At 32.6% G+C, this 15,753-nt stretch overlaps 1 protein-coding gene across 3 annotated transcripts in view; it reads right to left on the reverse strand.

Annotated features, from left to right (window-relative positions):
• The window catches only part of LOC145664415 (uncharacterized), a 123,454-nt gene that overhangs the window by 24,269 nt on the left and 83,432 nt on the right, over positions 1–15,753 (reverse strand). For all 3 annotated transcript variants that reach the window (XM_081731095.1, XM_081731098.1, XM_081731096.1), the window contains one exon: positions 9,522–9,693. In XM_081731095.1, coding sequence (XP_081587221.1) covers positions 9,522–9,693 — 172 coding nt within the window. The remainder of the gene's footprint in view (positions 1–9,521; positions 9,694–15,753) is intronic.

Here is a 15,753-nt window from a genome sequence, read left to right on the forward strand (position 1 = left end):
CAAAAATGTTGACAGGCGCTCGTAAAGAGCAAAGACTGACACTCTCAAAAAGTGAAGAGCTTGTGTAATCAGCAGCCCACCATAAACTGCACACATCTTTTTCTAAAAATGAACCAGCCACTTTACTTAGTGTTAGCAGCCACAAATAGTTAACCGAACTTCCCAAATTTAAGATAGTCTTCTCTCATGAGATATTACAAGAGATCAACTTTAACTGCAGACAGGGATAAAAATGAAAGAAAATGAGAGAAGGCAATTCTCAGAGTGATCCAAGTTTCAACAGGAATTATGATAACAATTTACACACAAGAGATGATCTATAAGTAACAAAAGAAAGAGGAAAAGATCAAGGAGAGAGATCGGAATAAGACCTTACGATGGTTGAATCAGTGCTTGAGTTTGTGGATAATACAGTCAAAGATAGCTAGACAAACAAAACTATTGCGGAAAACATAAAAATAGTTTAAGAAATGCCTAATCCATCAATCAAGAAGCGAATTCTTGATTTCTCCTGGCTACAGCAAGTCAATGTGGTAACCTACAATTTATTTTGTCTCTTTTCCCCCTTATTTTTAACGTATATCGTATTGTTTAAATGCTTCTTATGTTAGTTAATTTTTGGGAAAGTGTCGTAGTCGAAGGTTGGACTACTTGTAGAACTGATATTAAAAAATAAATAAAATAATTATCATAGAAACAAATTTTTGTGTTGTATACAGAAAACAAACAAAAGGTTATTTGCTAAATTGCGGTTCTGAAATTAAAATATCGCAGGCATTTCTTGATACAGTACATGTTGGTTCTCAGTCTCCGTACAATTTGGAATCATTTAACATTAGTTTTATGGGAAGAAAAAAGGACATTAATTGGAGCAAATTTATTAAAGTAACTCAAACTCCATCAGATAAGAAAACGACCATATGAGCTCGCTGCAAAACTAGTAAGACAGAAATGATTGGTTAAGTTCAAAGAATGAAGAATCATTATGAAAAATGTAATGCTGTGAATAAACTGGAAACACAAACAAATGGTAAAAGTGTCGATCCGAAAATTGCTTCTGATGATTCTAACGTCAGTGATGTAGTTGAGATGCAACTGAAAACCTCAGGTAAGAATTAATTTTGTATCAACAATCTTCTTTATTATATTATGAAAATTTTATTTCGTCCCTCTCCCCACCTCAGTTCTAAATTTTCTTTAAAACTTTACACCTTGGCATAGCTTTTTTTAAGGGACCAGGCGAGAAAGTGCAAGGTATGGCAGTCGCCCTAGTAACTAACCATTAAAGCGTGATACTTATTGTAACATCAGTACCGAACACCAGTGTCTAGGACAATTAGTTCGTTTGTCTGTATGTATGCACCACATACAGGGCGCAATTTTCGGTCTTTTAAAATTAAATTTTGAGGGTAAAGGTACAAGACGTCGGAAGTATAGATTTTGACTGCGATCCGAGGTAAAATTTCAAAATTAGTGGGTCGGATCCCACTTTAAACAAAAAGTCCTGTCTCATATAGCCTTGCTGTAATCAATCAAACTAAACAAATTTTATGCGTTTCGATCAAACTTGGGTTGCAGGACAAAGGCTCCGACTCAGTTTTTATAAAGTATTTTTTAGATATAAGGCGTTCAGAGCAAAAGGGATCCAAGTCCATTTTCAGAAAGGTTCACTTTTGCTCAGCAAATCTAGTATCTTCGTAGCCAAGGGTACGAAATAAATGAAATAAAAACCACGTGAAAGGGTGTGGACTAGAGTTTCATAGGACAGCCGCTAAACAAGGGCGTTGATGGAATGGGGGAGGAGGGCTAATTTTCCCCTCTTTCCTCATAAATTGAAGATACTAACATTATATTGTGTACGCTGCAGCGTGGGAATGATTAACAAGTCTAGCTCCGAATGCCATAGTCAGTGATGCATACTCACGTTATATAAATGCAGGGTGTGTCGAAAAGAATACACCGACGGAAATCGTCATATTTTCACAACAACGAATCCGAGAAAAAAGAAAGAAAAACTACATGACAAGATGCAATCTAGAATTTTATATAATTCCCCTAGAGAGGAGCATTCGTTTAGAGGTTATCCGCCCTTTACCCTGAATTTCAGATTTTGGGGGCAATAATGCAGATTTAGAAACCTTCTGCTGAGGAAAGTCCAACATTAAAAAAATGAAGTTCTTACACCGAATAAATACGGATTTTGATCAGTTATAATTCATTTCCATTGACCGTAAGGAGCTATAGGCCTATATTGCTCTCTAGTATATTTTTTGTCCCAAGGATTCCAAAGGTGGCACTATTTTCGAGTTTCAGTCCTGTTTAAAATTCTGGAAATTGGGCCTAAGCAACTTTCCAGTTTTAACCATCTATATGTTCTCCGTATTTATTCGGTATAAGGACCTTAAGCTTGTTCTGTTAGACTTTGCTTATCAAAAGATTTCTAAAACTACCTTATTGCCCCCAAAATCTGAAATCCAGAGTGGGGATAGGGGCGGTTGCCCTCCTGTCCCACTGACGTCCTTGTCTAGCAGTTGTCATACAAGACTATCCTACGCCCTTTTGCATGGTTTTAATTACATTTGTTTTGGACTCTTGACTGCGAAGATATTATGTTTTGAAATAGAATTCATTTGCTGAGCAAAACTGAACTTTATTGGAAATGGATTTGGATCCATAGTGCTCTGAACGCCCCAAATATTACCTTTCTTCAATAAATTATTGACTCAAAAAACAACCAATTACATAGGCTTGCAGAAAATATTCTAAAGTTAGCACAACATGAAGTATGCTTTAAACATTACTTTTCGAAAATTTATTATTTTATTTTATTTTTATTTTTATTTTTTTTAAGCATTAGGTTCTGAAATAGTAATAAAATTTTGCAATAAAAATCTCACCCACCTCCACGAAACGCGAGCTTAGCCCCTAAAGGCACAACTAGAAAACTTTCAGAAGCGGTAACTCCAAAATGACTTACTTTAGAGCTAAAATAACCGCAGAACCGTATTTCTGATAAAATTCTAGCCTTAAAACATGTAACATGACTCCGTTTCCATTCAAAATTTCGAAGAACAATCAAAGATGTCCGCCATGATGTTTGATAGCACTATCTGTGTCAAACCACTTCCAAGTTTCATCATTCACTCTCAACCCGTTCTCAATACACAAGGATGGTGAGGACTTTTGTTTTGCCATGTATATTGATAGATTGTGTGAAATCTCTATAGTAGATAGATTTTTAAAATCTACCTAAAAAGCTTATTACAACCATGAAAGTACTTACAAGAGTCATTGGCCAGAGGGTGTAATAAAAAGGTATCGTGATATGAAATAAGTTGAGAATTACTAATCTATACTGAAATATTCTGTACCCAATACAGTGTAGTCTTACGGAGAATAAAATAAATGAAAAGATCGGTTGCAAGAGCAAAAAAGCCTAACAAATATGTTACTACACTATTTTGAAATATGTTTAAAATCACGTTTTAAACTGTTCAAAATGTTTAAAACAAGTTTTGTTTGTGTGTGTTTTAAAACATGTTTAAAACATTTTGAACACCTTTTTAATGTTTTAAACACATGTTTTGTTCTTATTTTTTTTTAAACTGTTATTTTTTCTAACCCTGCTGTTAAGCCGGCAAGAAAACAGATAAAGATAACATCTTTAAAAACAATGAAGAACATATTAATAGTAGAAACTGCCACAGATGAGAACATGAAAAAAAGTCAATAATAAGAAACTTCATAAAATAGTAGTAGTGGAAAAACCCAAAAAGCAAAAACCACTGTTAATCATATACAGTTTTCCTACAGATTTTAAGGATAAGGATATAATTGAAACATTGGTAGAACAAAACTTCGACAAAGAGGAAATGACAGAAATACAGAAGGAAATAAAACTAAGGTTAAGGACAGGATCAAAAAATTATATGAGATATCATATTGTAAAGGCAGTCACTTGAAGGCTATTACATAATAAAAGAGGCGCAAGCAATAAAGAATTTTTATCACGGTTCTCAAGTGCTTATCGTGCAGAAATTACCCCCACGTGAGTAAACACTGCAAAGAAGAGAAAAAGGTATGTTTGCACTGCGGTAGGAAAGGACAAGAAAAGGCTACATGTGTGAACAATGACCGACCCAATGTTTTCATCTTATGCTTAACGTGAAGAAGACAGTCTAACGTTAAAAATTAGAAAATACTTGCAATCTACAAAATATTATACGAGCGAGCCATTGCAGGAATTAACTTTTAAACGAACTAAGAACAGGGACATATTTTAAACATAGACGAACTTGTACAACAATAAATATGGGTTCCTTTTAAAGGAAGAAGAAATAACATAATCCAAATTAATGCGATGGGTAGCAAAACACTGATGAATGAAGTGAAAGACTTAGCGGACAAAACGGAAACAGGTCTAGTAAGAATACAAGAACCACATAAAAGAAATAGAAAAGTAACAAGGGAACCTGGGAAACGATAAACACGCACGAGAAAACAAATATTGTTGAAACCCAGGTAGAATACCAGAAGCAGTGATTGTAAATAGAAATAAAAACATTAAAAATTTTGAACATAATGCAATTTGAAAAGAGACTATGTGTCTAGAACTACAAACTAACCTAGAAAACTAAAAAACTCTTACTATCAATTTATCGTCATGAATATCCAACCGCTTTAGACGATACTGACGAAGTCTGCCATACATTTAAGAGAGAAAACATTTTAATATGTATGGTCTCAAATGATAATTCGATATTATGGCCGTAGTCGCTAATGCTCTCAGCTTTGGTGCGAGCGATCCCAGGTTCGTTTCCCAGTGGGGACATTCGGTTGAAAAAGTGTAAAAGCTTTTTCACGCCAGCCATCCTGAGTGAAATTTTCCTGAGATTTCCTCATTCACACCAGGCAAATTCCGGAATGGTACCTAACACTCCGTTCCCTTCCTTTCCTCTCCTCGGATAGTGTGATCGCTAAGTGACGTCATCCTAATACGTGACGGGCTAACATGGCCATAGATGCCGAAAGCCGAGAAATCTAATTCCTAAATGCCCTAAATATTGTGGCATAGCAAAAATTTGATAGTGGGGAAAGAGTGAAGGAGTTAATAGGGAACAACAATTTAATAATCATAAATCAGGAAGAAAATCCCACTTCTTACAAAAATAGGGAGAGAAAAGAATCAAACATTGATTTAACAATAACTTCAACAAAAATACACATTTTAATGAAAACATTGGAAGATACTAGACGCAGCTACAATCAGCGATTAAAATGTAATATTTTTTTTAGATTAGATTAGTTTAGATTTATTGATCATTCTGTGGACCATATTACATGTACATTTGTACAAAATCGTATAGAACTCGTCAGTATATGAAATAGACACAATACTTAAAATATACAATACTCTCTTGTGAAAATATATATAGGCTAAACCAATTCTATAATTTATATATGGACTTATTTACTATTTTACTTAATAATTACTTATATATATATATATATATATATATATATATATATATATATATATATATATATATATATATATATGCATATTTGTGTTTACTATCTGATATATAGAATAGAAATTTCGTATTTTTTACGAAGTTTCACAATGAGCTGTTAAGGTATTAATCTACTGTATAAAATGTGTTATTTAATAGCAGTTTGCGCACTGAGTTGATAAAGAAACTCTTTTCATGAGTCTTTTTTATGTACCCAGGTAGCTTATTATACAGTTTTACACCCATATAGATAAGCGATTTTCCATATTTAGATGTTATACGATACACAGTAGATAAGTTATCTTTTACACTCGTAAGACAGTTGTGAGTATCGCCATCGCTTTTAATATTATCCAAATGATCCCAAGTAATTTTGAAAAGTTCAAATATGTAAAAAGAAGGAACTGTCATTATATTCAATGATTTAAATAGTTTCCTACAGCTAGTGTGTTTCGGTGATTTTGTAATGATTCTTATGATACATTTTTGTTGTTGCAATACATTCTGGAGTTTTGGCGAAGACCCCCAGAAGGCATGAGAGGAAAACACAAAAAGAAGAAAAATATTGATTGATTAATTGAGGGTTAATGAGGACTCGGCATTGAGGTTATTTGTTCCCGTCACGATCAATACGACTGCTCAAACATGGACTGCCAAAAATAAAACTTAAGAAGAACACATTAAAATATGAAAAACAAAAAATGCTGCAAAAGAGAAATAAAAAAGACTTGATAAATAGTAATTATATGAGAATGACAAGAGATAACAATAACAATAAATAGTAAGAATAGGGACAATAGAGAAAATACATAACAAAACAATAAATAGTAAATATATAACAAAAGAAGGAATATATGAAAGAGGAGAAATGCTACTATACAATCCTAATAAAAATTAATTGAAAAAGGTTCTGGACAGAAATAAGAAAATAAAATGAAATCTTTAAGTTTTACGTCCCACGGTTATGCCGGTTAGGCTAAAGGAGACGGTGATGATGAGAGATGAGTGAAATGGTGAAATGAAGAAAGTGGGAGGAAACGGGAGAACCCCGAGAAAACCCACGAGCACGATGTTTGTGGACAGAAATAAGATTGCCTCAAATTGAAGAAGATAGTAACCTGGATGAATTGGTCCAGAAATTAGAGAGACAATCAAAATATACAATAAAGAAATAAAATTAAAAAAAAAAGAAAACAGACAACGACACAGTCACAAATTAAAACAGACACATTCTGACTAATGAAATACAAAATTTAAACAGAACAGCATGAAAGTCAAGAAAACTGTATCAGAATTCCACATAATTTAAGAGAAAGAAGGTTAATAAAATACAGAAATTTAAAACACGTATATCAAAATAAAATATAGAAACTAAAAACAAGATCTGTCACATTTATGTTGAGATAAGTAAATATAGATCTTTGGGGTGAACCATATAAAATAGTAAACAAAAAAGTCAAAATAACTATCACTCTTTCAAACTTTAGAAAATCAGACGGAATACACACAAAAGGGTGAAAAGAAATAGTAGAATACCTGATGAATACCTTGTTACCACAGAGTAATCCACAAGAAGATAATGAAATACAGATACGATTAAGACTGCAAATGATTGTGACCTCCGCGAAAGATGAATACGAAAATGTTATAAATCAAGAAATAACAAATTATATATAAAAAGAAAAAGGTTTAAAAAGTAATACATCTCCCAGACCTGATTACATAAAATCTGGGATTAAAAAAAAAAAGGGTACAGACAAATGGGTACCTTCTTTGCCGAAGCTTTTTAATTTATGTTTTAGAAAAGGACAAGTTTCAAAAAAATGGTAGCAATCTAATTTAATAATCTTTAAAAGATCAGAAGACAAAAAGGATGACAATTCAAAATCATATAGATCAATACGTCTGTAAAATGTAATAGGAAAATTATTTCAAAGAAATTATTGTAAATAGTGGAAAGCAAGAAAAGAAAGTGAATTTTAGAAAATGACATTACAATTTGATTTTAGGAAAAAAAAAGTCAACAGGAAAAGCGTAGAGAGACTAATTGATTTAATAGAGGAATGCAAAACAGAGAAATACCAAGTTATCCTTTATGCAGATGTTAGTGGTCCTTCGATAATGTGTAGTGTAATAGCCTTCTTTCTTTAAACAATTAAAAGAAGTAGAAACCAGCAAAACATTGTGAAAAACAATATTAGACTATAATATAAATAATATTATGGTTTTAGAGCTAGGGCCGTCTTAAAGCGTGGAAAGACTATATCGCAACACGCTATTATGAGCACAAGAAACCATGGAGTGGCTACCCGATATCAGTATAAAGGAAGTCACATATATCGACGGTGTTAAGGTAAAACGTTGTAAGCCTCATTTCCAGCTTCTTCTTTTTTTCAGGAGAGGAGAAAAACAACCTCTAACTTTCATTTACATCCTTGCAAGACATAAATATAAGAAGTGGTTTATTTGCCTTAATAATACACACAAGCTTACAATATTTTTCTCACCTATGGCTTGACCTATAGTGAGCTGAATAAGATAAAAATCCACATTTTCAATTTTTTGAGGGGTACGACCTTAACACCGTCGATATATCATCCAAAAATGAATATTTCAACAATGTCACATTGGTGTGCAAGGGATTGCCTACAAGGGATAATTCCTAGACATGCTCCCAACAGAATTGTCAGATACATTCCGATTAAAAATGGGTCCAAAGTAGACAAAAGGTAAATTTTGGAAGTCTGAGGTGTTAGAAACTGCCAGTTTGACGGTTTCCCGTGTTCGGAATAGCGTGTGCTGCGATGTATTTTTCACGGTATATTTCACGTTTTTTACACGTATAAGCGTGCAACAATATATAGTAGGAGGAGCTATTTTGAACACAAGGAACTGTGAAACTAGCGCTCCCTAATACTTTCGACTTTCGGCCGATTCATTCCGTGTTCTTTGCTGTCAAGGTATACTTTTTGTCTACTTTGAACCCACATTTAAGCCAGAGAATATCTGACTATTTTGTTGGGAGCATGTCTAGAAATCATGTCCTGCAAAGAATCTCTTGTGCACTCATTGCACATCATTGCAATACGCATTTTTGCACGCTGTTTGTGTGACTTCCTTTACGCTGATATGGACTGCCACTCCAAGGTTTCACGTGTTCAAAATAACGTGTGTTTCAGTGTAGTTTTTCTATGCTTTAGATGGCTGCAGTTCTGAAACTATGTTTTTTTTTTTTTTTGGGGGGGGGGGGGGCACATAGCCTACAGATGGTCTATAGTCTATTTTGCCAATTTTAACGTGTATAAATGGATGTTTTCTTGTACAAGAAGAGCACAAAAGTACAAGTTTCGCAGTCTGACTATCAGTTTATTTTCTGTGTAAGTGTACATGTATGTATGCATGTGTGTGTGTGTGTGTGTGTTGTTCACTTCTATTATGTATTTTATCGGAGTATTAACTGGCAGCATAGAAATTAGATATTCCTGACAGAATTTGGAATAGCGGAAAGATTCAAACCTCTATACAGCTACAATAATCATAAAGCCTATATCACAAATTCAGTTATTAGATGTGGGAGAGGTTACATGGAACTCAAGAAGTTACCATAAAAATGAGTCGAAACTTTTTATGATCAGATGAAGACTTTAACTTCTTTATTTTGTATGTTTACTAACGTGCATTGCACCAGAATTTTCATATATCGGTACGCTGATAAAAATCAATATCAGGTATTTTTTTCCTGAGAGAGCTTATATTGTTGGTTAAAGGGGAGGGACAACAACAAAGTTTTAGAGATGAAAATTTATCATAAATTCTCGGCTGAAACACAAATTATATTTATATTTTCTATTCCACTAATGTAATTACTATTAAACTAGTAGATTAAAAATACTTGTTATTTTCGCTTCTCAATTCTGATTAAATGAGTTATTTTCTTTAGCTTAAATATACTGTACGGCGACGAGCATACATCTATTATTATATTGAAGGAAAGTACAAGGAACTAACCACATCCAAAGTTTCACTTTCTTCTGGAATCCCCATCACAGCACTTTCTTCCCAGATAGGATTATAGGTTTTCTTTTTCACAGAAGTTTTGTATTTACATTGATTATTAACTTTTAATTCACAAAAAGGATCTGTGAATCCACTTAGCTCTCTACTAACAAGATCTCGAGCTCTAGAGAAAAAAGAAAAAAATATAAGTATAAACATAAATTCAATGTATAACAGCAGGATCTTGCTCTTCGAACGAAAATGGTTGATTCTAGTATATTGTACATTTCGTAAAATGAAAGTATCTTGTTTATTACATATAGCAACATAAAATGACGCTCCTCAATTGATATGAGGAAATATATACTCATTGACATTTATTAATTTAGTTTGCGTTCAATAAACACAAGGTTGTAAGTTATGACACAAGGTAGTGTTATGCTTTAGAATGGCCATTTTTTCTTCTTCTTTCTTGTATATGAGAATGACAGTATATAAGTTAATAATTACGTTTTGGAAAACTGTACACAAAAAAATATTTTGAATGTTAGATTACGACTCAACATGTTAAAACATTTCAATCATATAATTTAGAGGACAGAAGGAAGTTTTATTTGTTATATAACAACATAAAAATTGTAAATAACAGTGATGATAGAACGCAAAATATTTCATATACGAGGTATAAGAATGTATTCAACAAATTATATTTTATCTAAAACGGTTTCAAATATACATAAAAATATTATTTTTGTTCTGTTATTAACAAAAAAAAAAAAAAGCTTTAAGTGTGTATTATTGTTGTTTTTAAAGTAAATATGGTAGACAATGTGTGTACTCCTAAGGAATATTATATATAAGCTAATGCATGATATTAAAAAATAGTAACAAACTCTCTAATGAAATATAGTAAACTCTAGATAGAATGTATTAAGTTTCAAAATTTGTCAGTGAATACGTGATCAAGTCCTACAATAATGAAATTGAGCGCATTCATTTTTTTATGTGTTGTTATGACCACGAATATCAACTACGAATAATTATGAAGAAAATTAATTAAAGATTAGAAGATATATTTAAGAACACAATAATGGTGATTTCCAGATGAATTTTTACATTTTATTTAGAAATAGAAAGAAAAAGAATCTTGAACATTATGTAACAATTACAGTGATATGATAATTAACATAAAGAAACCGACACTATAAAGTACATTTGTGTCTAACTTTACGACGTATATTTTCCATGTAATAAGTATAACAAGTTAAAGACTAATTTTGAGACAATGAATCTCTTGAGACCAATAATGACAAAAAGAAAAAGTAAGGGAAATAATAATTTGATAGTGCATTAATACATCTTTTCGTTGGAATGAAAGGTCTGAAATTTGCACTTCCGTCTGAACTAGAGGAACGTAAGTGAATACATGTAGAATGAGAACGAGGGAGGAAATAGGAGCACCTAAGAAAACTCAGAACACACTATAGTCAACCATAAGCTCATATTTTCTGCAATTAAGCCCGAGATCTCTTGCATTAGAGATTAGCCTCTACATCTTTCTCTCTTTTTGTAGGCTGAAATAGATCTATTGGCTATGATTGAGACATGGTTAACAAATTCGATTCTTGCTTAGGTCCTTGGGACATATGTTTTCGACCAAGGTCAAATGGAAAGTTGCCTGAATAGGAAGTACGAATCATAGATACAGAAAACAGCAATAGTGTTCAACGGTTGATGTGTTGAGTTTACAATAGTCAGTTAAATTAACTTTTAATAGTTAATTCATTTTGACTGGCTACGATCAATTATCTTTTTATTATTATTATTACTTATTTAGTTGAAAGTATTATGCAAAAAGTTTGAACGAAACTATTCTTTAATGGCTACTATGCATGTAAAATACTTATTTGCAAATTTACAAGCATATTTGTAATGCATCGATGTGATTACTTAGTATCATTAATTTCCATTTAATAAGACACGTTTTTTAAAACCTTTTCTTATTATGTTATTTTATCATACGTACCATAATGGAGTATCAGCAATATATTTTCCAATTGATCCATTTACTCCAAAGATAATGACAACAGGAAAATGTATGACACGGGCATAGGTTTAAGTTTAATAGTTCTTCTTTTTCATTTTGTAAGATTATTATTTTCATATTCGCATAATGCAAAAGATATTTTCTGCCTCGTTTTCAAAAGAAACAGGAATTTGGATTTAATATTAAATTGTAACAATAATTTAATATGTTACTTTTTCTGAGTTGCGCAGTAATGCTAACATTTCAAAGTTTCTGCTTATTTTTTTGTTAGATACTTATTGCTACTGTTATACAAACAAAGACTAATAAACACGAATAAACATTGCATTTGAACCAAAACTAAATTATACATTAATACAATTGTTAACAGATGTTTAAGGCGAATGTAAAGGCTAGGATATCGCCAATAGATGGCAGCACATTTTCCCTGTCTTTCTAATGAATTTTTGCACAGAGTGACAATATTCACAATAATTGAATCAAATACGAGAATGAATATTTACTTTGTCCAAAGATAAGTTGAATAGATAATAAGAGAATAATTCGTGTACTTTTTAATTACTTTGTTTTATTCATCATTGAGAAGTTAATTTTATACTTGAGAAATGTGATGTCAATAACAAAACTCTCTCACAATCAAAGAAATAAAGTATGAAAATATTACACTGATTATTCTCATATTATTGATGCAATTTATTTTTGCGCGAAGTTTCTGTCTCCTGATTTTAATTAAATTGTTGCGAATACTGTTGCTTCCTACAAAATACATTCAAAAGATAAGGAAAACATGCTGCCATCTATAAATGTTTGATTCATGTTGTATTCTGAAATTAATTTTATATATTATGCAACTAGTAAAAACAGTTTGTTGTCAATATATGCAAGTCGTTGTAGTGATTTGAGCATTTTTTCTGTAAACAAGAATTAAATTGTATATATTGTTAGGAGTGTTCACTATTCAATATTGAAATTCTATAGAACAATATAGACGAAACTCATTACTATAGAATGTAAAGATAGCCACCGATGAATAAAAGGTTATAGTGATATGTGAATGTTGTCCAAAATGATTAATGAACTGAACCTAGTATAAGTATGCAGCTACATGTAAAATAATACTAAAATCATTAATATTACAAAATTTTGTTTACTCAAGATTCAATTTACAAAGGTGGTATGTAACACTAATACTGAATTCGTATATGTAATTTTTCCACTAATCTGTGCACTAATAAATGCACTATCGAACGTTCCTGTGAATAAAAATTGAAACAAAAAAAGTTTAATTGTAGTATTTTCAGTGTTAAAGAGAAAATAATACCATAGAAACAGCCTGATAATCTATGTGTAAAATATGAAGGAAGTTTTTATTATTATTTGAATATTAATGATATGATCTGTTTGAGTTATTAGAAGTTTCTTCATTAGAATCAGGGAAGAAGTGAAGAAAATGTGTTTAATAGAAAATGAAGAAAATATGTTTAATAATAAAGTCGTATGGTCTTACACTTCCAATGTATACGCAAAAAGTCTGAAATATATGCCATAATAATAGGAAATGTATTACCATTGCATCTCTGGTTATGTCCCACCTTGTTTAAATGTTTTGCTTGAAGACAGGTTCTAGGCCACTGGTCTAGCGCAGCTTATCAGAGCTACCAATCTAGTAGATCAGGAGGTATAGAGTGACCAGTTGCAAATAGTATGTGGAATGCTATGAACATACAGAAAATTGGAATTTGAAAAGCTAATATGAATCTGGCTTTAAACTGCCCAGGAGCAAATCCCTATAAGAATTGCACATCCAGAGAAATAGCGAATGTTGGAAATAAATTGTTCTTTATGGATCTTAGATCTTGAAATGGTTCCGGATATTGGCATTGTGTTTTGTTTTTATTTATTATTTGACATGATAATCAACACAGTATCTTTGTAGATGGTATTTGAATTCTAGATGTAATATTGTATATGATCAAACCCGATTCTTTACACCGTGATAATGTATGATATTTTGTAAAAGGGTATATCTTGATAGTCCGAATATGATTTAAGTAACATACTTGAAGTCATTACTGTGATAAGTAACATACTTGCTATGTTTATATCAATATACTACTGTAATAAAGACTCAGTATCTAGTGAGTTCTTAAATTAATTACTAGCCACTAAACTTGGATATGATTCAGTGTTTTACCATCTGCATCCTAAAATGCTGTTGCTTTCTCTTTTCTTCCCTTTCTTTTTATTAAAAAATAATTAAAAATTAAGTAATCATGGCTTCGTGGTTTCGTTAGACAGACATGCACTTGAATACGTATTATTATCTATGTTTCTTTCGATATAAGATACTCTGACTTTCTATAATGATATAGTGACTTCCTATAATGCCAAAATTCCAGATTTCCAACTCATGTTACACGTTTTCTAAACTCTACAAATGATGCACCCAATGGCGTAGCAATAGGGTAGGCAGGGAAGGCATTGCCTACGGGCAATGGGCATTTCGGTATACTAGGGGGCGCCCCAGGCTTTTAATAAAAAAAGAAGCAAATTATATAAATGAAGCTCCAAGTTTCTGTGGTCTTCATTTCCGAACATAGCAAGAATAAAAATTCCTGCTCAATTCGCTCACAGTTTAATACATTTGCGTATCAAATTATTATCACTACTGTAAACTCGTCGAGGTTATAGCACTGTATGATTAAGAAATTAATCCTCCTGTATTAATAGGATGTCAGTCCTATATTACATGTACTGAGCTTACTAACTTTAAATAAAATTCCCCTGCGCAACAAGCTTTCAACAATAATGACAAATTCTATGCCCTATAAGATCTGGATCAAAACGAGTTAAAAAGTGTTGGCATGATTATGGACACATCACAATTGCCACGTACCGCGGCTACACAGAACCAAGCACAAGCACCAAGAGTCAGGCAAACCGAGTAACTGCTCGGGCCACCAACACCAGGGGGCGCCAAATGAGCACCCTAAAATAAATTTTCGAACGTATTTTGTAATATTACTGTAATAAAATGTAAAATATAGGATAGGACTAGGAGGAGGCGCCAGAAAGACATCTTTTCCTCATGTTCCACAGTTCAAAATTGTAGAAAGCTTCCTTGGATTTTAGAATATGGACGAACACTGTGCAGAAAATTATGAAGATTTAATAATAAAAGTCCTATTAGAAAATGAGATTAACATTACGAAATGCAGATGGTAAGGCTACGATAGAAGAGCAGTAATGACTGGTCGTATTTCTAGCTTGCAAACGCGGATTCAAAAACATGCTAAGAATGTCATATCTGTTCACTGCGTAGCATATAGTCTGAACCTTGTGTTATCAGATGCTGCAAAAGTTAACACAGAAGTTTTTAATTTCTTTGCCACTCTACAAGTTATATGCAACTTTTTTGGTAGCAGCGTGAAATGCTAGAAGGCTTCACAAAATTGTATTCCCAAGGATACAATCTCAGGAAAATGAAACGACACTGAAGAAACTCTCTCAAACACCCTGGGATTTAAGTCATAATGCCGTGTTGGCACTAAGAAAGAGATATGCGGACGTTATGAAATGTCAATGTCATGTACCTTACTGGAACAGAAAAAGGACGGACAAAAGCAGCTCGTTATAAACGAAGAATGGAAAGGTTCGATTTCGTGGTAATAGTTGTGTTGTGGGAAAACGTTCTAAGAAGCATTAATGTTGTGTCAAAAAAGCTGCAGAGCCCTAGTATGTGTTTGTCAGTATGTCAGCGAAAACTGAAAAAATGCTGTACAGTGGTGCGAGATCTTAGAAAGAATGTGTCACAAGTATTTGAGGGAGCCAGTGCTTGTGCGCGCAAATTTGGCGTTTCAGATAAGTCGGAGGAAAGAAGGAAGTTAGTGCTGAAAATGGCGATTCTTTAATAAATTGTTACAAGATACGCGATTTACTGACTCTGTCAAAGAATTCGAGGTCACCAAGCAGTCTTATGACTTTGCGCTTCTGTATGCAGACGATTTATCCAGTGACTTTCCACGAGAAATGCTGTAGAGATTCTTCATTTTATTACCGAATCTGACCATGGGCGTCCGAAGGAAATTTTCCAGGGGGGCTCAAATCTCTGGTTGCTATATTACGTTTGGTATTTTTTTATTTGTATTAAGAAAATCTTAAGAAATTTAATACATTTTCGTGAGCCAAGGAGGGGCT

Source organism: Thermobia domestica, chromosome 11, assembly GCF_964235325.1.
Source record: "Thermobia domestica chromosome 11, izTheDome1.hap1.1, whole genome shotgun sequence".
Taxonomy (NCBI): Eukaryota; Metazoa; Arthropoda; class Insecta; order Zygentoma; family Lepismatidae; genus Thermobia; species Thermobia domestica.